General features: G+C 38.3%; 1 protein-coding gene across 1 annotated transcript in view; it reads right to left on the bottom strand.

Moving 5' to 3' along the window:
• Positions 1–23,914, bottom strand: part of LOC146448526 (endosome/lysosome-associated apoptosis and autophagy regulator family member 2-like) — a 34,696-nt gene that overhangs the window by 7,883 nt on the left and 2,899 nt on the right. The window contains exons 2-10 of the mRNA XM_085102518.1: positions 19,317–19,579; positions 16,211–16,458; positions 13,188–13,280; positions 10,875–10,992; positions 9,084–9,275; positions 6,638–6,921; positions 3,939–4,291; positions 2,659–2,896; positions 162–349 (exon numbers count right to left, since the gene is read on the bottom strand). Coding sequence (XP_084958644.1) covers positions 162–349; positions 2,659–2,896; positions 3,939–4,291; positions 6,638–6,921; positions 9,084–9,275; positions 10,875–10,992; positions 13,188–13,280; positions 16,211–16,458; positions 19,317–19,579 — 1,977 coding nt within the window. The remainder of the gene's footprint in view (positions 1–161; positions 350–2,658; positions 2,897–3,938; positions 4,292–6,637; positions 6,922–9,083; positions 9,276–10,874; positions 10,993–13,187; positions 13,281–16,210; positions 16,459–19,316; positions 19,580–23,914) is intronic.

Genomic DNA, 23,914 nt, shown 5'->3' on the forward strand with positions numbered 1-23,914 from the left:
ATAAAAAGGACGGTTGTTTGGTTATATCAACAAAATTGATAAATTAATTTGACTCCCGTTAAGGGATTCGAGTGCTGACGTTTCGAGCGTTTGCCCTTCGTCATAAAGAATCCACAGGACTGTGTTTGGAGGAGACGAGGCGTCAAAGATCATGTACTTACCTCCTTCGCCTTGGCGTAGGCTGATAATACAACACCTCGATCATCGGTCCACCAGGGCGTGACAGCTTGTTAAGGTCATATTCAACACCTTTAGCTGCAGTAAATTTACAGCCATTCATGCTACAGCCATCATGGGCTTTGAAGGCTTGTGTGTTGTTCCCACAGCGAAGACAGGCTGCACTACCCGGCTGAAACATGAAAGAGTTAAGAGATTCAATAATTGTACACTCACTTCACCAGATACCTATCGCCAGGTTCAGTCCAAACACAACAACAACTACAACCTTACAATAGAGAGAAAAGATTCTCGCAGTCATCTATGCAACCAGACTGTGGCGAAAAAACCTGGAAAAACTGCACCGGCATAGCAAAGGTTATGGATTCATATCCCGTTCAAGCCTCGATTTTCTCAGTCTTTTTAACTCGTGAATGCGTGCATGCTCAATGAACGAGTTATAGCGATGGCTGACTGTTGACTTGGTTGGTTGGTCGGTTCTGTCGTTAACTTTCGGGCGTGCGCAGTGAATGAGTTTTAAATTCAATTAGTGGAAAAAACACGCGAACATTTTTTGTTCACGGCGCATCAGGATATTCTTATTCAATATGTGGAGACTAATTTGACGATCAGTTAGTGCAAGAATGGAGATTTTTCGTTAAATCTAAGCAAAGTTACAAGTTTTTTCAGTTTTTCAGAAAGTCCGGGGTCGTAAACTCAATTAGACGCATCAGAATTCTCCTATTCATTCTGTAGAGAATAATTTGACGATCATTTTAGTGTAAGAATGCAGATTTTAAACCTATCCTCCCTTCGCGATTGAACTAACTGAATAGTTTTAGTCAGAAAGAATGCGTGATATTGCGTTGCGCAACTTGAAATTTTGCCGCCAAAAAATATTTTCCACCAGAAAATGTCTTCAGCTGAAAGAAGCACTCTTATTAACTGAAAAGTTCACTGCTAATCATAACTTTTTGCATACATGAAAACTCGACATCTTTCATCATATTTTTCCTTCTCATACAAAAGTATTACATCAAGTAGATTAGTTTGCTAAAAAAAAAAGCTAGTTTTGCTGTCAGTTTTCACGCGAAAGCGGAACGTGCCATGTCACGCATCAGTGACTTCGTAAACAAAATTATGCAAATTTCTGGTGAAATGAACAAAAATAAAGCAGTAGCCACATGCGGTCATAGACTGCCTTTAATTTTAATTTCTTCCTACAGAAGTAGCTACATGTAGTCCTCGACTACCTTTTTTTAAACCAACGAAGGCCGAAGATTTTCGACCGAAACGTCTTTACTAAATTTTTGATAACCGTTTTGTTTTTAACGTTTTTACAAGTCAGAGTCGTACACGTTTAAGATTATATTATGTCCATTCCAGACTGCAATTTCAGTGTTTTTCATACTCCCAAGAGTGGCAAAGATGTTTCTAGTTTGCCCACATGATTAGATACGATTTTTTGTAACCTTTCATCATTTCACAAACTCGACAGCAATGAAAAACCCTTACGAGCCTCCTTAAATAGGTATCAAGAAGCAGTAGCCTTAACACCACCTTAACTCAATAACCAGGTACGCAGCACTGTAAGTCAAACCAAATCATGTATCAGTATACAGTGATAGAGATCGGCAAAGATCGGCATCACAGTATATTGTACTAAGATACGTCCACTCCTCTAATATGCATCCCCAGTTTAAAGCAGTTTGCCGAAATACCTTGTAGAGTCACAAAACAGGTGTTTGGACATCATTGGGATACCGAGAACATCCCTCCCGACGTTGGAGGAAAAACGAAAAGAAGCGACAAAGCGTGAATTGGAAACCACCCAAATCAAATTTTCACTACAGAGCCAAATACTAGTCACAGTTATAACCCGAGATCAACACCAGTCCAGGACCAGTAGCAATACCAAGGTCAAGAACCAAAAGACAGGCAAACTCTTCTATGGCGCGGGCAGCAAGGCTCCTTTGTTTATGATTGTGTATATTTAACTTTAGATCCAATTTTGTAAATCCATTGCATACAGTCGACCTCCCGTAAGCGACCACTCAAAATGTCAAGATGTAGCCGTCGCTTACCGGAGGTGGTCGCTTGCGAGAGTCGAACCACAGGGCGTCTCTTCCAGGAAAATTTCTGACACATCTACTTATTCGAAGAGAATTCATTGCATATATTTTCCTAGTTACAATACGAGCAGTGCTAGATTGTCACTAAAAGTTCCTTGTAAACTCTGAGTAGTATAGTTCATTCAGCTTACATGGAGATCAGACGATGTGTCAAGTGGTCGCTTATAAGTCACATCAGAAAGTGGTCGCGGTCGCTTATGAGAGGTGGTCGTTTACGAGAGGTTCCAACTATAGGAATTTGACTGGGAAAAATTTGGTGTTTTGGATGGGTGGTCGCTATTGGGAGGTGGTCGCTTACGAGAGGTGGTCGCACGTGGAGGTTCGACTGTATCTATTTTTTAAGAAGGATGAATAAAGCTTATTATTATACCTGAGCGGCAAATGAGTTTCCTTCGCATCGATTGCATTTCTCGGATCCAGGTGGACTTGCTGTTCCGTTTGGACAAATGGTACAGTCCGTATTACCTGCGGTGCTGTGATACCCCGCTGGACAAGGTGTGCAGTTCCGAGCTTCTCCATCTTTCGTTCCAAGAATACTGATGTCGGCTACTTTTGCTTGAAACGCAGTTGACAAGGTTCGCGTTTCGTCTTGTTGGTGAAACAACCATCTGTGAAAATATTAAGGTGCAGTGTTACCTATTTCAGCGTCACTTTGAATGGCACAAAAATGTTTGTATCGATGGAAACGTTGAAATAATGCTTCAATTTTGTTAAAAATAACCCTTCTGGTGCACAGAAACTAATAACAATCATATTTGTCTGCAGATGGCTAGGATGGAAAAGGCCAAAAAAATGGTCTCTGGGCATTTCTCTGTATTTTGGTCGAAACTGCTCTTAGAGCACCAGGAAGAAAGTATTAAGTGATTTCTCCAGGGGAGTACAAACTATAATCAGTTTTGTTAAGACATTTTTTCATGCCGCAATCCATTGCAATCCTGGCCATCCACAGCCAAAGATAATTAACACCAGTTTCTGTGTGCCATATAGGTTATTGTTAACAAAATTGAAATATTATTTTAACGATTCCATTGATACAAATATGTTTTTTGACCATTCAAAGTAACGTGTTTACAAATAAGTGACATCGCCCCTTTAACTTCGGGATAATGGGTAGAGCCTTACACGATCCCGTAGCATTTTACAGGATCCTAGAAAATCCACTTGGTTTATAAAATCTTGTGAAGATTTCTATCAGGGAAACTGATTTAGCAAACAACAATGCCACGAAGAATTTACCTGAAAAAGTATTTGCCCTTTTTTAATGGATAAAGTTGAATTACAGAACCCTGTAAAATCCACTCGTTCTATAAAATCCTGTGAAGATTTCTATCACGGTAATTGATTTAGCAAACAACAATACCATGAAGAATATACCTGAAAAAGTATTTGCCCTTTTTTAATGGATAAAAGTGAATCACAGGATCCTACAAAATCCACTGGGTCTATAAAATCCTGTGAAGATTTCTACCAGGGTAACTGATTTAGGGAACAACGATACCGTGAAGAATTTACCTGAAAAGGTGTTTGCCCTTTTTTAATGGATAAAAGAGAATTACAAGATCCTCCAAAATCCACTGGATCTATAAAATCCTGTGAAGATTTCTATCAGGGTAACTGATTTAACGAACAACGATACCGTGAGGAATTTACCTGAAAAAGTATTTGCCCTTTTTTAGTCGATAAACGTGAACCATTTTTCTACCATCTCGTCTTCTCTCATGTCCATAGCTATACGTTCCCTTGGGGTGGGTGCAGTTCAACTGATCCTGAATGGTACCATTACTGAGCCACACTTGAAATATCAGATTGCAGTCGCTTATCTTGGCCAAGTGTTCTCTATAAACCCTTTGCGGTGCACCTGTCAGATTGCAGATGACGACACAATTGAACGTGATCCTTGCTAGCTCAGAATCCACTTCGACTTCCGGTGACTGAAGCACGGCATGTACGTCCCCAACCACACGCTCTGTCCGGATGTCCCCACCGGCTGAGATCCAACCATTCTGGAAAAGATGACAACAGACGCACGTCACAATGACACAGGGCACCCAACGGTTTACTTCGGCGGATATCTGTTCGTGAGGCCTTAAAGGGGAAGTATCATGGGGTTTTGGTATCTTTTGTAAAAATTGGTGAAATAAGACCTTCAATCAGCCGCCAAATAATTCCAGAATAACGAAAGGAAAGGAATCAACTCAGTTCTTGAAAGGAACAACCCGTGATCTGTTCTAGCGCATTTTGGAAACAAAAATGCAAGAACTTGAATAACATTAGCGTAACATTTTTCAAGTTTCAATCCATACCGACCTACTCTGTCTCTGGCCAGAGGCACTAATCGACAGTTTTATTGCACTGGGGTGAAAATTTACAACAAACTTGACAATTGCAGTATTTCGTTGTTTCTACTTGACAGACAAACATTTTTGGGTTTTGAAATGATGGCAAATTTGCGTGCTACTTCCCATTTCAACACGTTAGAAATTCTGATTTGGTTTTAAGAAAATATAAATTTTCTTTGGCAAAATGTCAGCTCTAAATTTCGTAACACTGGACACTGGAAAACTATTGTAGTTCCTTTCGCTTTCGATGGGGCAATTATGTCGTTAAAAAAGCACGCACACAAAAAATGGTCAGCTGCATTTTTGTAAAACCAGCAACAGCAGCTAGAAGATTAAGCTAAACCATGCGAACAGAACAGTGATCAGCATCAAATTTCTCCTTGTAATATCAATGATTATTCAACCTCTGAGGTGAAGAGAACTAAGGATATGATCATCCAAGGTGCATTTTCTTGATATTTTAATAACTTCTCTCCAGTGCTTTTATAAGAAGAGAACCGGGACAAGATAGGAGAATTTGTTCTTTGATATTACGGGTTAAACAGTTAAAAGGTAACAACGCAATTTGAGAACACAGGACAGTATTTTGTTTTAATGTTCTCGTCGGGGGCCCCAGATGACAAAGAGAATCTGGTAATGAAGCTCAGTGGAATACGTACGACCTCTAGTGGCAAGAAATCCTAAAACTGTTGCTTTACTGCGATGTGAACCATTTAAAAACAACAACAACAACAACGACAAATCCAGAATTTCTGCACAAAAAAAAAATTCAAATGGAAAGTTTCAAAAATTTGGTCTTCCTTTTTAGGGAATAGTGTTAAGACCCGAATTTCTGCTCCATTTGCTTCCAGAGGTTATTGGAATATCACACTATGGGTGCATTCTCTTGGGGCTATTCTAGTTATTCGTATTCAGGTTTAGAAATAACAGAATACACGGAATTTTAATTTCGAAAAGAACGCTCCTAAAATACCCATGGCGGAGGTGACCTGAGAACTACTATGTCTGCGCGCGAACGGCCGCCAAGGATTTCGCGTCAAAACTTTCCCAAAAGAACGTGTATTCTGTATATTTCGAGTAAACCGTATTCCGTCCATTCTGTTCATTCTGCTATCGGGAACAGAATGAACAGAATGATATTCCATTCATTACGAAGACGGAATAGTTTCCAAAAGAACACAAATACCCTCTATTCCAAGTATTCCTATTCCGACTATTTCGACTTGTAAAAGGAACAGAAACACTGGTTGTAATGATGGTTATTTTCCTCACTCGGACCGTTCTATCTGCGGGAACACCAACCAATCACAATACCGCACCAATATCATTCAACCAATCAAAATGCTGCACCAATATCATTTAACCAATCACAATACGGCACCAATATCATTCAACCAATCACAATGCTGCACCAATATCATTCAACCAATCACAATACTGCACCAATATCATTCAACCAATCACAACACTGCAGGGTTTTCATTTGAGGCCGTAGGCCGGACGTTTTGTCCGGTCGTTTGCCATTCCACGTCCGGTACTTTGAGATCAATATTGGCGATTTTTTTTTTACTACTGTATTATATATTTTTCTTACTAAGGCATCTCATGAACATACTGACTGGAGGATAACAGAATAATGAGAAGCCAATGAAAATTCTGTTGTTGCCATTCTTCCTCCCCCTCCCCCTACCAACTGACTATCTGATTTTCATTCAGTAATTTACTTTTTACAGAGAATTTTAGTGAGCGCCAGCATTGCCTGGGAAACTGTTTCCTTGGTTCCAGAAACGCTGGAAATGGCGTTTCTGAGTATTCTATTTTAAACATTTCCTGGGAGAGCATGCCCCCAGACCCCCCTAGGTGCTTGCGCCTTAGGCGCTCGCGAGGCGCCTTACGGCGCCAAGAAAACGTTCACGTCCGGTGCTTTCAAAAGTATGTCCGCTACTTTACAAAACAGTTGAAAAACCTGACACTGCACCAAATATCATTCTCAATAGTGTACATACTAACCTTCACACTACAGTCCCCAGCACACTGAGCTGTAAAACTTTTCGGTAATGTGTTGTTCCTCCATACATAAAAATGTTTCCCTTTAAAAGCAACGTGCCCAGCCTGGCATGTGTTACATTTTATACCAGCAGTCGAGTATTGCCCTTCTTTGCACTTGTTGCATTGCGGTTTCCCGCCGTTGGTATCGATCTCAAACCCTGGCTGACACCGACACTGGACTGTTTGAGGCTTAAGTTTAGCATGACCCACGTCGCTGCAGAGAACCTTGGCCCCACCTTTAAAACCTAAACAAGTAGAAGACAGAATATTAAACATTTAAGCGCCAATGGCACTGAGCATCTATCTTATTCTTACTAATTTCAGCGAGTACTTATTTTCGCGATTTTGATGATTTAAACAAAAACGAGAAATTTAATACGCACAAAAAATGATTGCGCGAAATTTAATACCATATCATATAATAAAAAAATAAGAATTTTAAATGTTCTGAGTTAACCGGGCCTGCAGATTCTGTTCTGAATTAAAACTGAAACTATGTGTCCTTTCGACTAGCACTCTTCCTCTGATTCAATATTTTGTTCAGCTTGTAATTTGGGAAGAACCTTTTTTTAGAATACAGTCATCAAAGTTTCCTTTTGTAGGCTCCATGTAGTTCGATTAAGCCAGGCTTTTGTATCTTCCCAGTATTTCCTTGTTCTTTGTGATAAGTGCCCTCTGCTGAAATTCGCGAAATTTAGTACACTTGCTCTTATTTTTCCTGCAATCGTGAAAATTCATACTCGTGAAATTCGGATCCCGAATTTTCGCGAAATTAAGTTTAAGGACGGTGCCTACTAATAGCGAAGTATTTTTGCGCAGTTTATCACTATGCGGGAGAAGCAGATCTTAGTAGCGGCTATTGAAATCCAAAAAGAAAATTGAGGGTAACCAAGCATTTTTTAGAGATAACTAAGCAACAATTATTCCAAAAGGCAGCAAAATACAAAGCAATGTATGGTCCCTTTTTTCCAAATTGAAGCTTTATTATCTCTGAAAAACGCATGGTTACCCCCAATTTTCTTTTTGGATACCAAAATCACTTGCTAAGTTCTGCTTTCTCCGCATAGTTTTAAAGCGCGCAAAAATATCCCTGTATTAGCAGGCACCACCCATAGGAAACCCGAGTATCTCGAGATGCGCAGAACGTATGTGCAGTAACAATAGTAGGCACCGTCCTTAAGTATAGAGTGTTTTCACATGACGTCACGGCGGCCATGTTGGTGTCTCAAAACAAAGAAATGGCGGCTATGTTGATGTCCCAAACTAAACCTCTGGGTATTGAACTCTATTTTATGCAAATACTTTCTTTTTTTTCTCTTTCTTCAGTAAACCAATATGGCCGGTAGTCACGTGAATGAAAACACCCTATACTCGAAAATTAGTAAGAATCAGGTAATTTCTCCTTTAATACAATAATTATCACAAATAATATTGATCAATGATCTCCGAAGATAAAATGTCTTGATATTGAAAAATGTCTTCCTACTAGTGCCATAAGAAACAGATACAGAACATAATTTCAATAGAATATCCATGTTGGTATTGCGGCTTAAACTTTGTATCAAAACAAGACAAAGTCAAATCCAGTGTCGCTTTCACTCAAAAGGCCATGTCACAAGGAACACAACTGTATTCATTTTTAAGGACGGTGCCTACCAATACAGGTATTTCTGCGCAGTTTATTCTTATACGGGAAAAGCAGATCTTAGCAAGGGCTATTGGAATCCAAAAAGAAAATTGGGGGTAACCACACACTTTTTAGAGATAATTAAGAAACATTAATTCTAAAAGTGCTAAAATACAAAGCGATGTGTGGCATTATTTTATCAAATTGAAGCTTTATTATCTCTGAAAAATGCATGGTTACCCGCATTTTTTCTTTTTTTAATACCAAGAGCACTTGCTAAGTTTTGCTTTTCATACACTAAAGTTGTATGAAAATAATAAAATAAAAATATTATTAAATATTATTTGTCAAATCTTTCACAATAGCCCATTAAAATTAATGTCAAGATGGGGGAACAGTTTGCTTTTGAGACAGAAGGAGGGATAAACCTGCTGGTCGATAAAGCAGTATCAGAATTAAACAACATACGCTCTAAACGTTTTTGATGGTAAACTGTTCTTAAACGAAAATTATGTTCAAATACTCAAGCTCGTTGCTACATGTTGCGAAAGATATTTGAAGGATAATGACCACAATAGCCTCCATTAGACTTTGAAAATATGCTCCAGATATTTGTCCTTGGAAATTACAGTATCTGCTCCTCGAAGCTCACAGTTTTCCTCGAGCTTCGCTCTCGGAAAACTGTTCGCTTCTCGGAACAGATAATGTCCGCGGACAAATATCTGAGCATATTTTCGCGCCAAATGGAAGCTATTGTTTATTTATTCCTAGTGGACTCACCCTTCACTCCCATGTAATAAGGCTGTACAGTTGTGTTACATGTAATGCTTGGTGACGAGTCACAGGAACATGTGCTCACATCTCCGGGAGCCATAATGGTGTCACCATCTGTGCAGTTAGGTAAAGGGAGACACTTTGATGCACCTAACATAGCATACATCTTTGGTGGGCAATCAAGACATTGCTGCTGACCTGAAACACAAGAAAAGGGGCGCTCAATATGGACACAGGTGACTGAAGGGTCCAATTTTATCCCACTGAAGTATATTGAGGTTACTGAGAGTAAAAGGCTATTAACCAACCATTAGCAGAGGATTTCCAGAAATTCACCAAATTAGCAAATTGGTAATAGACAACCCAATGTGCAGTAAAAAAACACATCTCAATTACTCGGTCAATAAAACAACACCCTTTTGGTCTAGAATTACAGTTAAAATTTCTATTTATCAAATACAATATACTAGTTGCTAAATAAATTAAAAACCTGAAAGTAATTTAAATTTCAAAACTGTCGCTGAAATTTGCAGGGTCACTTTAATTCGGCATCTAGTTGACAGAGAGAATTTTTTACACATCAAGACATTGTGTCTTTGGTGATCATTATTTTCCTTTACCCTTGCAACCTAAAGTTCTGTTTATAAATCAAGTAGTGATAAATGTGAAGAGCTGTAATTAGGGAGGCATCACGGCTGACGGCTGGAATTGTTTCTCGGTAGTCCTGAGTTACTTTATGGCAACACAAAGAACAAGTATTGACAGGAAAACCCTAAACAGGAGCTACATCCCTCACTGAAGGGTTACCTAAAGCATATATCAACTAAAAATTAAACAGCTGCTAAAGTCAAGAATAAGTACATACATACATAAAGAAGTGGAAAATATGTACAGTATTAAACTAGAAATATAATAAAAGAAGAAGAATAAATCAAGGGAGTTCAACTCCTCCGCAGTCTGCCTCCTGCCAGTTGCAATGTTATTTTACCATGTTACATGTATGTGTTCAATATGATTTTAATTATTATTTCTTTGTGAAGTGTGAAGTTTTATGCTCGGCACCACTAGCACTTAATGTGGTATAAACACTAATGAGGGCAGATAAAGGTTATTTTTTTATTATTATTTAAATATACATGTAACTAACGTATACATTGTATACTGTTCAAAAACTCATTAATAATTCATACGCCCATTGACGTATCAAATGATTGATAAAACATCACGTGCAATGGTTTTTAAACCTGATAAAACCTCCTCCTTATTACTATGTGGTGTTTAATGTTTTTCACATTTGCTTATTTCCAACATTCACATTAAGCATCATTGTTATCAACTCTCTCGACACATGCTATTCCAGGAATGTTTTTAAAGCCCCTCAAAAAACTCACAGCACGTGTTTTATCGGGTCTAATTTAACCACTCGGCTGCGCCTCGTGGTTTTAAATCCCGATAAAACACCGCTGCCCGTGTTTTAAACATTACTTCGCTGTTGAGGGCCAAACCAATCACAGAATGTTCACCGTAAAACAAATTTATCCAAAGCAAATTTTTTTCGAAGATAATAGCCAATAGGCTACACAGTAAATAATCTGGCATAGAATAAAGTCTAAATGGATGCATTTTAATTTAAATAATAATTATTTTAATTAAAATGCATCCATGTACATTTTATTTTATGAAAGATTATTAAGCCTATTGACTAGTGACAAAATTATACCAACCACATTCCCAGGGTAGGAACAAGGCTGGACAATTTGAGCAGGAATAAATAAACATAATAGAGTGTATGCTCACCTTTTTTGGGCTGATATTGAAAGTAAGAGCATGGAGTACAATTTTTAGCCCCCTCTGTGTTGCCATAGTAACCAGGGGGGCATTGTTCACATCTCACATTTGGTTCAGCTGTCCCAACCTGAACATTTAACAATAATATATAGCATGTCAGGAGTAGTCAAAGAGGATACATACTGTAAGATCGCTAACTCTGAGTTTCACACCCCGAGGTAATCATCTCTCAATATAATAATTACAGTATGTATATTGAGAGTGATCAAAGATTCTCCAATTATGCAAACATGATGTATTAATTTTAAACAAGATGCCTATACTGGCATTTACGCGAGATGCATTTATTCCAACTGTATGCTTCTCAGATTTATAAAACTATCCTTGCTAATGGAATAGTTTGAGTTAAACAACAATTGCGTTACGTTGTTTTCCTTGTGTTACGCTACTCAAGGTTTCATCGGAAATTTCAGAAATTCCATTACGATAACGTAAGCTTCTCAATGACCTCTTTTCAGTCTCGCATCGTGGTCTAAGACTGTCAAACAAAGCATGATTCCGTTGCCAGGTACTCTCCAATTTTCACCGTTTTAAATGTCGAGTGCTTCTTAGAGGTTATTCTGTCGATTTACCGTTTCAAAATGGTGAAATTTCCATTTGAAAACGGCACACTTGAGTCCACAACATGTTAACAAATGGCGCCACCAATTTAATCCAAGATTAATGAATAAATCAAATTATGCTTTGACGTCACAAAAGTAGGGGTGAGTGGGTCCCCTCTCTCGTGATATACGCGACAAGAATGGATTTTGATTGGCCTGCTTTTGTTGAAGACAATCAGAACAATACATCCCAAGTAGGAGAGGGGAGAGTTTAATGAATAAATTAATGTACTGATTTGTGGCTACGACGAAGAAAAAAAAGAAATCAACCTGTTTTTAGACACGGTATGCCCCTTCAGGGCATCCCGCGTAAAAACAATTTTGGACATGACTAAATGTAGTTACACAAGTTAAACTTGAGCCAATAACCTCCCACATACAGTGTAATGTCACATGTGCTGCCTTATTTTACTTCACTTTGCATTGTATAAAATTATTATCACAAAATGACCAGCCCCATGCAGTTGACTGAATATACAGTGTACATGTATCCCAGTTTAGTAGTCCAGTAGTACTGCAGCTGGTTATGCAAGAGGTCATGGGCTTAATTGAATCCTGTTCAATTCTGAATTAATTATTTTTCTTTGAGCTTAAATGTGACCTTCTTTGGGAAAACATACACTAACGATAATCCGTTAATAATAGCTAACGGATAGCTAGTTCAGCTTTTCAGACATTCTAACAGTTTGTCCTAACGCTCAAACGGTTTGTCCTAATGCTCAAACGGTTTGTCCTAACACTCTAGCGATTTGTCCAACCGCTCTTAATGCTTGATTCTAGCGTTCTTATGGTTATTCCGAACATTCTAGCGCTTTGTCCTTACGTCTTAACGGTTTGTCCTGACACACTAACGGTTGGTTTGCTTAACTTTCTAATCTACAATCCTGGCCAAAAATAATGGGACGATTTGCAAAATTAATCACAAACTGTTCCCCCCCCCCCCCCACCCCAAAGCAATGTTGTTACGATGCTGTTTTTATATACAGTCCGAATGATTCCAGTTGCGCTCAACATTGTTTTGGGGGGAGGGGGGATTTCCCAAAATTGCAAAGACAGCTTAATAAAAATGTTGAAGACTGGCTTAAGATATGGAGAATGAAAATGTTCACCGACAATGCTATTTTGTGTTCCTGTCCCGGAAATTTTTGGGCAGGATTGTAGTTTCAAGTTGTTCTTTATGGAAATTTAATTTACATGCACTGTTTATAGCCACCCAGCTCTCAACTCTCCACCAGACTGAATAAATATGTTAAGCATTCGATCCATTTTTTCTTCCTTTACATTGGCCACGAGCAAACCATTATTAAACTGCCTACAAATAATGGTCTGCTCATGCGCAATACCGACCAACTGTGCTTTGCTGCAAATAATATTCTGCTTATGAATGTGTAATTGAAACCATGCTCTTGTGTGAAAATGGCAGATCACTTCCCTGAGCTGTCAGAGAGTGATTTGATTTGTGAAAAACAAACTTGTTGATCGAATGATAAAACTGAACTTAGTTATCGCAAAATATCATGATTTTGTCAGTGTCTCGCAGATCAATAATATTTGCCTAAGCCTTGATCGGCTTCAGCAAATGACAAACCACTGACAAACCACAATATTTTGCCCAACCTCATCCAATAATTGTTAATTTGTTCCAATATGTCTTACTTACCAAGGTGATAGAGCGAATAAAAGCCTTGTCCAGGTAAGTATATCCATAACTGTAACACCTTTTGCGAAAAATCCACTTCAGTGCATGAGTGCCCTACAAAAATAATAAGGTGCTAAGTTGTCAACTTGTACATGGACCTGCGTTAATAATGCAAAGCATGAGTTGTTTGAACTCTAAATAAATTCCTTGTTTGCCTTCACAGAGCAAATGGTAAGCTCGAGTTGGCACGTGAACTTTGCAACACAGTTGCCTGTGTAAAATAACCCCATGGCGTTCCATGGATTCCATGGAAGTCCATACAGTTCCATGGAGTTTCATGAGATTCCATGGAACTCCATGGTGTTTCCATGGCTTGTCCATGGAACTTCATGGAGTATCTGTGGAGTTCCATAGAGTCCCATGGAGTCTCATGGAGTGAGAAGGTTCCATGAACCTTCCATGGAGTTCCATGGAAGGTTCATGGATTTCCATGGAGGTTCCATAGAGTCCCATGTCCGGAGTGTCCATGGAGTTTCCATGGAGTATCCATGGAGGCCCATGGAGTGTCCATGGAGTGTCCTTGGAGTGTCCATGGAGGGTTTATGGATTTCCATGGAGGTTCCATGGAGTCCCATGTCCAGAGTGTCCATGGCGTTTCCATGGAGTATCCATGGAGGCCCATGAAGTGTCCATGGTGTTCCATGGAGGTTTGCAAGTGCCAAAAGAGAGGATGTTATCAAACTAATATTATAATATGTAGGGAATTTCTGTTTATCCACCACCTTCTGTTTTGTTTTTGCTGATGAAGAATACAATTCATGTAAATAAGTAACAGGCAGGAAGCTGCAGTTCTTCTTGCACGCCATTGCGAGATACCATGTTGCTAAAATTCTTTAAAACTTTAATTAATTATGTCTGTAGTGGATGTTTATTCCCTAAAAGCCGTATTAAGTGAGCTTTAGACCTTGCAAGGAAATTTGAGACGGCATGAGACAAAGATAAAAGCTTTGACCTTAATTGGCAGGTTCAAGGTTTTTCTTTGCCTCTTGCAGAGCCGAAGAAACTGCTCTGCAAGTTCATTAAGGACGGTGCCTACTATTGTTACTGCGCATACGTTCTGCGCATCTCGAGATACTCGGATTTCCTATGGGTGGTGCCTACTAATACAGGGACAATTTTGCGCAGTTTAAAACTATACGGAGAAAGCAAAACTTAGCAAGTGCTTTTGGTATCTCAAAAGAAAATTGGGGGTAGCCATGCATTTTTCAGAGATAATTAAGCTTCAATTTAGGAAAAAAATCCCATACATTCCTTTATATTTTGGCGCTTTTTAGAGATATTATTGCTTAATTATCTCTGAAAAATGCATGGTTATCCCCAGTTTTCTTTTTCGATTCCAAGAGGCCTTGCTAAGATCTGCTTTTCCCGCATAATCATAAGCCGCACAAAAGTACTTCGGTATTAGTAGGCACCGTCCTTAATACATGTACAATATATTTTTTTTTCACACGCTTTATTTAAATACGCAAATACACTTAGGTTGCTTACACTTATATAAATTACTTACAGTACTTGAATTACTTACAGTATTTGAATTTTACAAAGTACTTTTCTGTTAAGTTAAAAGAGAAAAAAAAAGACAACTAAGTAATCGAGAAAAAGAAAAGAAGAGAAGAAAAAAATTATTAAGATAACAAAAGAAGTTAAACAAAAAAACTACAAAATCGAGCCTATGCATTACCTTACATATGAGAGTTAAGAAAAAACAAACTCTCATAATACATGTACAATATGGTAATTTAGCCATATGCTATGTGAAACAGCAACACAAAATGGCCAAATTGAAGGTTTTGCAGGGGACAAATGAAATGGCCATGAATATTTCTTTCTCTTCTGGAACTTAATAAATGCTCGTCATAATTACAAAGTCAGCTCCAACATGTTGATATTTCATCCACAATGACATTGAGAAAATTGAATCGGTTGCAGGAAGAATCAGTGCTACTACGATGAAATTTGTGTCTTTCTAATCTGAGCCATTTTAAAACATAAACAAGAGGTCTGTACGTTAAGAATAATGCTGTTTACTATTTTCAACTATCTCTTTTTGTTCCGGAGATATTCAAGTTTTTAAAATATGCAAATTAGCCTAGTGATGACGTCATAAACTCAACCGAATTTTGATCAAATATTATGAAAAAAGATATCTCAGCCAATTTGTATCAGAAATGCTTGATTCTTTACAGTTGCATTGTTCCAGGTGCGCTTTATAATATGAGCTTATCAGTTTTGTTACCATGGCAACATACTGGGTTCCAGTCCTCCCTGATACTTAAGGCTTTGCTGGCCACCTTTGGTGTTCTTTTTTAATATTTGCCAATGGTGCCTCATCTGCATGATCTCGCAAGCGTATAAAAATGTTAGGTCGAGTTTGTGGCCTTGTTAAATGTTTTTCAAGCTGACAATCACTAAAATATTGAAATCAAGTTGGAGGGAACTAGAAAAGAGAGAGTTGCCATGGGAACCAAATTTTTTATAGCTGTAGGTGTATTGCCTTTAGAACTATTAGCCTGCCAGGTTTAATGGTCTCTGCTGTAAATTGACTGAGATAGCTCTATTTATATACTTGATGTTATATTGAGTTGAGAATATGACGTCATCAGTCATCTCATAAATACATATTTTACACATTTTTCAAACTTTAATATCTCCGGAACCAATGCAGATATTTAGAATGGTAAACGGCATTTTTAATCTTTCCTAGAATTCTAGGTGATAAACCTTAAAATTCAAGAGGTAAAAATTTGATCATAGTAGCACTTTAAGAACACTCATTTTTTTAACTTCACATCTTGGTTGGTATTGCCATAAGATTGTGGTTGTCGAAATTCCCTAACAAACCTGCATTAAGTGTATATGTATTCCCTCCCCTCCCCCATTCCCTCTGTTTCTGAGCATACAGCAACCAGTACATGAGTGCCTGTTTAAATAATTAAAAGTTAAACTACATGTAAAAGTAAACTACAGTCATCAAGTAAACTTACTTTTGTCAAATTGTATGTTTTTTTCACCCACAGAAACTGGTTTCCAGTGTAGTCCAAAACTTGTTGACTGTCGATAAAAAAGCCAAGACCATCACATCCCAAATAACCTCGCCTACAGTCTCGACTATCCACACGAAAATCAAAACTGACTGTGCTGTCTGCTTTAACAAACTTCCTGGTCATAAATAACACAGATACCATGCATCTTGATAATGAATTCTCTCCAGATTCAAGTGTGTAGTTATCAGCTGTGAAAAGAAACAATTCACATGCACTGTCTTTAAATATTTTTAAATATTAGACAGTACAGTACCGCTCGAAACTATGGGACCATTTGCCGCGAATTTGCCTCGGTCGATTCGCGGTTTTGATCTGCGGTTTCACCTAGGCAAAACCTCGTCTAACCGCAATAAAAACCTCGGTTTCACCTAGGTTTTTTTCGGTTGACTTAAGCCGCGGTGAAAGGCAGGACGCGGTTGGGTTTGAATAGGCTATTGTTCGCTTTGTTTTCATGTTCTTCGAGGACAATAAGCGAATTGTCGGGTTTTAGGTGTGATAAATTTCACGGAAGCGCACTCGCTCTCAAGGGAAATAATCAAAGCGCTCTGTGAGCGAACTCGTGAATTGAACTGGTAAATGTAATAATATATTTCGGATTATGCCAAAAATTATTTGCTTAACGTGCAAAACAATTCATTAAACTTCACTCGCACAATTCCTTTCGATACGCGAAGCAACGCAAACTGCAAAGGTCAGTGAAAGCTCGAATGCTAGTCGACGAAAGAAGAGAGCGCTTCCAGGTCTTTTTGAAGGAATTACAATGGAACGTAGTTGGGCATAAGTGAAAAGGCACTACTACTCCCGTTGTGGCTGAATAACAAACTGCAAGAGTCCAGGTTTCCTACCAAGAATCGCCGTAAATTAACTTACTAATTTTTTTTCCGCGTTGTGTTGTTGCGGAATGAAACTTGATACACGTGAAGGAATTTGGTTGCCTAGCACGTGACTGAAATCTTCCCGGTGTTTTCATCATGGCACTGTCCTTTCTACGTCCGAACGACGGCTTCTCTCAACGTTTTAAAACATCGGAAGGGGCTTTTCACTTTTGCTAAAGTTGCTGTTTTCGTTTTATCCAAAGTAAATATTAATAGAAATACGTTAAGCGTTGCGGTAATTTTCCGCGTTAACTAGTGTTTGCTCCAAGTGAATCGATCTTATCGCTCACACTCGATACCGAATCAAATCTATTACGAAGTTTTAGTTTTTCGAATCCGGATTACATTGGCAATACATTTGGAGGGATTTTCACTTTGCTTTTCTCCGCGTCCGTACTGAAATCCGATTGCATATTTTGAATTCAGCGTCGCTATTTCGATTGAACTTTGTTGCGCACTTTACATCAGTAGGAAGGGTTATCAGAAGGTTTCTCAAACGAATAGAATATCTTTCTTGACTGTGTGGCGTAAACAACAAGAATTAAACTGAAACTATGTCTTTTGCTCTGTGATTATTGCCTGTAGCGTGACAAAAACTGAACATGTCCCAAATGCAGAAAAGAAACTTTCGTCAGTGACTGCCAAACGAATTGTTATCGGTCGTTCGGTTTCCGACTCGGTGAGTCTTTACAAATTCTTTTGTTTGAGGGCTTCTTTAGGATGAAAGGTGAGATAATGTTTGACAATACCCTGACAATAGTAATTAGTCATTATTGTATTTTTACCGAGGCATTGCCGCGTCTAATTCCCCGCGGCTTTCGGTTGCTTTCGTCTTTGCCGCGGTTGCGGTTTTCGTCCCACCGCGGTGAATTCGCGGCAATCACGTTCGGCAAAGACGAGGTTTTACCGCGTGCAAATGGTCCCATAGTTTCGAGCGGTACTGTACTTCATTATACCTCTCAGTAAGTACATGTGGCATGATTGGTTGATTTTGCGGGCCGTATTTCACTGTATGGTCTGCTAAAATAATTTGAAAGGCGTTTCTTTCCCATGCGCCTGATTAACCACGGAAATATGATGAATATCTTACTAACCTCATTTTCATGGTACGTACTGTAAGTTACAGATCCTAGTTTTTTTCCCATTGATTTATGGCCCATGCACTTTGCGCTTGGGCCATAAATCAAAGGGAAAAAACTAGGTCCATAACTTACAGAACGGACCTTGAACTAAAACTCGGTCCATTAACTTGACTAGTACAGACCTCAAACTCGGTTAGTTAGAGGTATTCATTCAGCTGAAATGTGTTAACCCTTTAACCCCCAAAAACCAAAGAACAAAGTCTCCTATCTTGTACCTATACTTTTCTTATAAAAGTACTGGGGAGAAGTTATTAAAATATCAAGAAAATTCACCTTGGGCGATCATATCCTTAATTCTCATGACCTCAGGGATTGAAAAAGCATTGATATTACAAGGAGAAATTTGAAGCTGATACGATCACAGTTCTGTTAGGGCTTAAATGGTCAGAGGGACAATGTCACCATTTACCCGTGTTACATGTTATGTACATGTAGGTGTACTTTTAATGACCAAAAAATGTAAAATTTATATTGACAGAAACATTAAAATTATGGTTCAGTTTTGTTAACAATAAACTTGATAGTGCATAGAAATACTGTTTAGACCTTGAATCTACAGACGTATTCACGACAATAAGTTACATGTAACAGAAACTTTCAAATAAAATTCACCAATTTTACAATTCAGGTCATAATTGAATTGTCCCATTGTTCCCCTCTGGCCAGTCTCATGAACAGTTTCTTGGTTTCAAACCACCATCCGATATGGAAATTCTAACTGAAAGGGTGCATGAAAAAAAGCCTTAAGTGACATCTGATTGAGTGCTTAATTCTCCCAGCAAATTGCCTTGTTCTTCCTTGTATGGGCAAAGGAGAATTTGACATAAGATCAGATGTCACTTAAGGCTTTTTTCCACTCACCCCTTCAACTAAACTTCATACAGACAACTAAATAATAATATACTGTAGGTCTACTTACAAGTAATTATTGTTTCTGGGAAGTGCACACACTCCAAGTTTCATTAATCTACATGTATCTATAAATCTCGAAAAAAAAGTCACTCCTGTATTACAGCAAATTATGCTTACCACTTGCTTTCCAAGCTTCACAAAATTTCACATAATCACGTGATATTTCACAATATGTAATTAAAGGCGATCCTTCAGGAGGCGTCGTTCCATTGTTGGTCCAATCCTGCCAGTTATTGATGATTTCCCCCCCTGTTCCATATTTACCTGGACGACAAAGTTTACACGTTCGATTGGCTGGCAGGTCACGTGAGAGCCCTTGTCCAGGGGGGCAGTTGCAGGGTATGCCGTGGCTAGGAGTAGGTGGGGTTTCTCCACCCTGGCTGAAAATATAAAGAAATTTTGGAAACTCATTTGATTTTAAGCATTCTGTAGTCAGTTTATCGTTAGCAATAGATGCACGGAATACATCTAAAGAAAACAAATTAACAGTTGAATTCATGGCCTTAGCTCTCATGAGTCTCCTGTAGCTCGGTATCTAGAGCACCTGAACTAGTAATTATTGGAAGGTCTTAGGTTCAACTCCCGATAGGAGCACTCAGATTTTCTTTTTCTGAGTTTGGTTGTGTCACACTGAGAAATTCTCAGTGAGAAATTCTCTAACATTTCGATTTTACAGAAATCTGTCAGCATTATTGGGAGCTGCAAAATAACATCCTGCTGTTTATGGACATACCACCAAGACTGTACTTGAATGTGTTACACAATTCATGATGGTGATTGTAATGATGGTGATGATCATGATGATGATGATGATGATGATGATGATGATGATAATGATTTCAATCATGATGATGGTCATGACAACAACGACAACAAGATGCCTATTACTGGCATTTACACATGATGCTGATTCATTTATTCCAATTGTATGCTTTGCAGATTGATAAAACTATCCTTGCTAATGGAATAGTTTGAGTCACAATGATTGCATTATAGTATGTTGAACATTACCCTTGTATTTGTACTGGAAATCCATTGGTGATTACGATTTACGATAACATAAGCTTATAAATGACCTCTTCTCAGTCTCATCATGGTTCTACAAATGTCAAACAAAGCATGATTCCTTTGCCAGGAACTCTCCAATTTCCACCGTGTTAAATTTCGGGTGCTTCTTGGAAGTTATTCTTTCGATTTACCGCTTTTACCGCAGAAAGTGCCATGTCACGCATCAGTAAAGTTGTAAACAAACCTATGCAAATTTCTGGTGAAATGAACATTTATGGTGCAATCCAACCTGACTTGCACGTGATTCGAAGTTGCAGCCAATAAAAATCACATAATTCTTTCGGGACGGGCATGGGATACGGGAAAATTAACAAAACAAGACACTTTTTGACTCCCAAGATGACGAAAGGAATGCAGTCCCGAATTTAAGACGCTGGCTGACTACGTCATCCCGCGCAATAATTATAAATACATCTATATTTTTTATTCCCAAATTGAAGTTGATACTTTTAGGTACATGTATGTATGGTATGCCCTAAAGACTATGGGTCAGTTATTAAAAGACAGTTTAGACGGTGTTTAACAAAACCACCCTTCTAAGCCATTTCCAATTATTTTGCTAACAGTCATATCTAAACATTATCTACTACCGAGAGTAACAAGAAGGCTTGCATCCCAGACTAGAAAACTATTTATCTACTTAAAATAGACCATTTTTGAACAGATCTGGAGAACCACTGATTGTCTTAAACTGGTGCCTAAGTTAGACTCTGTTTAAGGTGACTCGACGCAGTTATTTTTTGGCGGTACCACCCTACTTTGAAGCTCTCTGGTATCCCCACCTTTGCTTTTATCGTAAGGTTACCACACAGAATTGATAACATATAGATCAATCTACAATATAGCAAACCTATAGGCCCACCTGTTATAAAAATCCCCGAAATAAATGAATAAATTTCATAGTTTATTAGATATAATCGTTTAAAGTTTGCTTATCATTTTTACATAAATTATGACCTAAATTTGGAAAGCGCTAAATTTCTCAAATTGGGTCTTTGCAATTTTGTTGAAACTCTGTTCAGCGCAAGGCACTAATGCGCACTTTGTGTCGCCGAGAGATTTTTACGAAAAAAAGCCGGCAATAGCAGAATTTCGACTCAGACCTCAAAGGGGCGTGGCACTATAACCACGTGACATTTACTCCGATCGCCAAATTTTTTTTTGCTATATTGTAGATTGATCTATATGTTATCCATTCTATGTGTTACACTTACGATAAAAGTAAAGGTGGGGATACCAGAGAGCCTCAAAGTAGGGTGGTACCACCAAAAAATAACTGGGTCGAGTCACCTTAAATAACTGCAGGACCTATGCTTTGGGGGGTTGTTTTTGGTCATTAGATTTTCCCATTTTGGTCTGAACAAGTAATTCCACCTTCTAATCTGAATCTGGATTGTAAAGTTCTAGAGGGAACCACAATGAATTATTAGAACATAAATTTTTGTTTATCCCTAAAAATCTTACAGTTGAACTGTTAGTAGTCCTTTGGTTAGTGAGGCCAAAAATTTTCTTGGCAATACAGGCACCACCAGGTAGGTTAGCAACTCACAATCAAAACTTAAAAAAATCTCACTTGAATGTGCAGAATTAGGAAAAAAGATGAGAAGAAATACAACCTCATAATTTATGGAGAAAGACTTGGCAAAGTAATGGCCTGTAAGCAGCTTCCAAGTGGGGTAAAGGGTGAAAAGGGTGTGGTCTGGGGGTTAGGAAAGAAGGGAGGGAGCCTGTGCACATTCTTTGAATGCCACCATTCAGGCTGTGATACCTGATTCTGGTATCATGATCGGATTGGTTAGATAGATGATTGTTGACAGTTTTGAAAGTTGCGCAGTGTAAATTTGCATAATTTGTGATGAAGCTGAAGCTTCTTTGGCTTGCAGCTTTGAGCGAATCCTCTCCTTGTATCCTGGGGCTTAAAAAAGAGCAGAAGATTTGCCTACAATCTGTTGCTGAAAAGCAAGAGGTTTCTGGAACCTGTTTTCATCTGGTTTCGACAAGTATGATTTTCCAGTTGCTTCCTTGGGTACTTATAAAAGAAATATGGAACTAAGAACATATTATTTCTATGATTAAAACTGTTGCACTGTTAATATCAATAATGAAGAGGGTTGAGGAGTTGTCTAACTGAGACCTTATTTGAAGCGTTTGCTATTGGTGCTGGAGACAAAGACGGCTCTTTTGAAGGTTCTACATCAGTCGGCGATCATACCGATGCAGATCTTTTGGAGTTTCTTTCCCAGTAGCAACAAGCAATTCCTTGTTTCTTAAAGATTTGAAAACGGAAACTACTGGCACTGGTTTTGCGTTCAGGCGAGCTCAAGGATTTTTCCCGGAATCGACAAAAACAAAGGTCCATTAATGTGCTCTTGTTCTCGCTACATTTCACCAGTGAATAATATTATTGATGAATATTATTTAATAAATTCCGACTCAATAAGGCGGAATGCATGGCAAATAATTGTAAACCTTAAGTTTGTCACTCAAAGGTTAATTACATGTGTTCAAAGGGGTGGAACGGAGGCATCAAAAGAATGTCCACATGCTCCCTCCCTTTCTTTCTTGTCCAAGACCAAGCTCGATTTTTCTCTTTGCCCTATACCCCACTTGGGAGCCCTTTCACAGGCTGGCAAAGTAGATCTGTACATCAAACAGTACTACAGAGCCCTCATGAATTCTAAAGTACAATTTATTGCAATCCAAATGGCCAAAAACCCTCTGAGCCTGAGAACCTCATTCATGTGTACACCATGGCTCCAACAGTCCCTTAGACACCTACTATTTCCAATCGGCCCTCCACTTAAAAACCTCATTACAGCACTGCACTCACCCAAATGATCAAAATAAATTTCTTTGAGTTCTTTAGATTCTCAATATCCCAATTTCCTCTCCTTGGCCAATTGTTCAAAGCCCAAGTAAGCTAAGATTTCCTGGCTTAACATGAAACTTGATTCAAGTTTAATGATTTATGAATTATCAGTGAATTGACATTTTTCCATAAATCTTTTTGCCCTTTAGTTTTGACATAGACTTCCCTTTACCAATCAATACCTTAAAATAAATTAGCTTTTAAAGACATTTTTAATGAGTACACAAGAAAGCTCAATCAACTTTTAATCGACGAATTTTAATGCAACACTAAGCGTGTGACGTGGACAACTTTTACAGTCAATTCACATCATGCGAGGCCAGTATTTCCGAGAATGAAATGAACATTCAAATTTCTCTGGAAATCTTTCCAAAAAAGACACATAAACAGAAAAAAAAGATTTAAAATACTTGGGAAACAATTGTTATTCTTGAAATACTTAATGCTGTAATGTAAAGAAAAAATTCATAGCTTTATACCGTCAATAAACTAGGTTAATTTCTACGGGAACTCTGAAATCTTGGTGGCAATGTTCAAAACTGACATGTAAATTACAAAACTCTGTCCAAATTTCAAAAATACCGGTCATGCGCGGCGTGAATTGACTGCAATGCATCAATTTGTTGCGCCAATGCATTGCATGGTTTTGACGAAAGCTCAAAAACTTTCAATGTGTATAGCCACAACACAATCGCTTTGTTAAAAGTTGTCAGCACCCTGTTACACGTCTAAAACAATTTCTTAATTAGGATACAATTAACATTGCATTAAAATCATC

The sequence above is a fragment of the Pavona decussata genome, unplaced genomic scaffold (assembly GCF_977016875.1).
Source record: "Pavona decussata unplaced genomic scaffold, jaPavDecu1.1 SCAFFOLD_912, whole genome shotgun sequence".
Taxonomy (NCBI): Eukaryota; Metazoa; Cnidaria; class Anthozoa; order Scleractinia; family Agariciidae; genus Pavona; species Pavona decussata.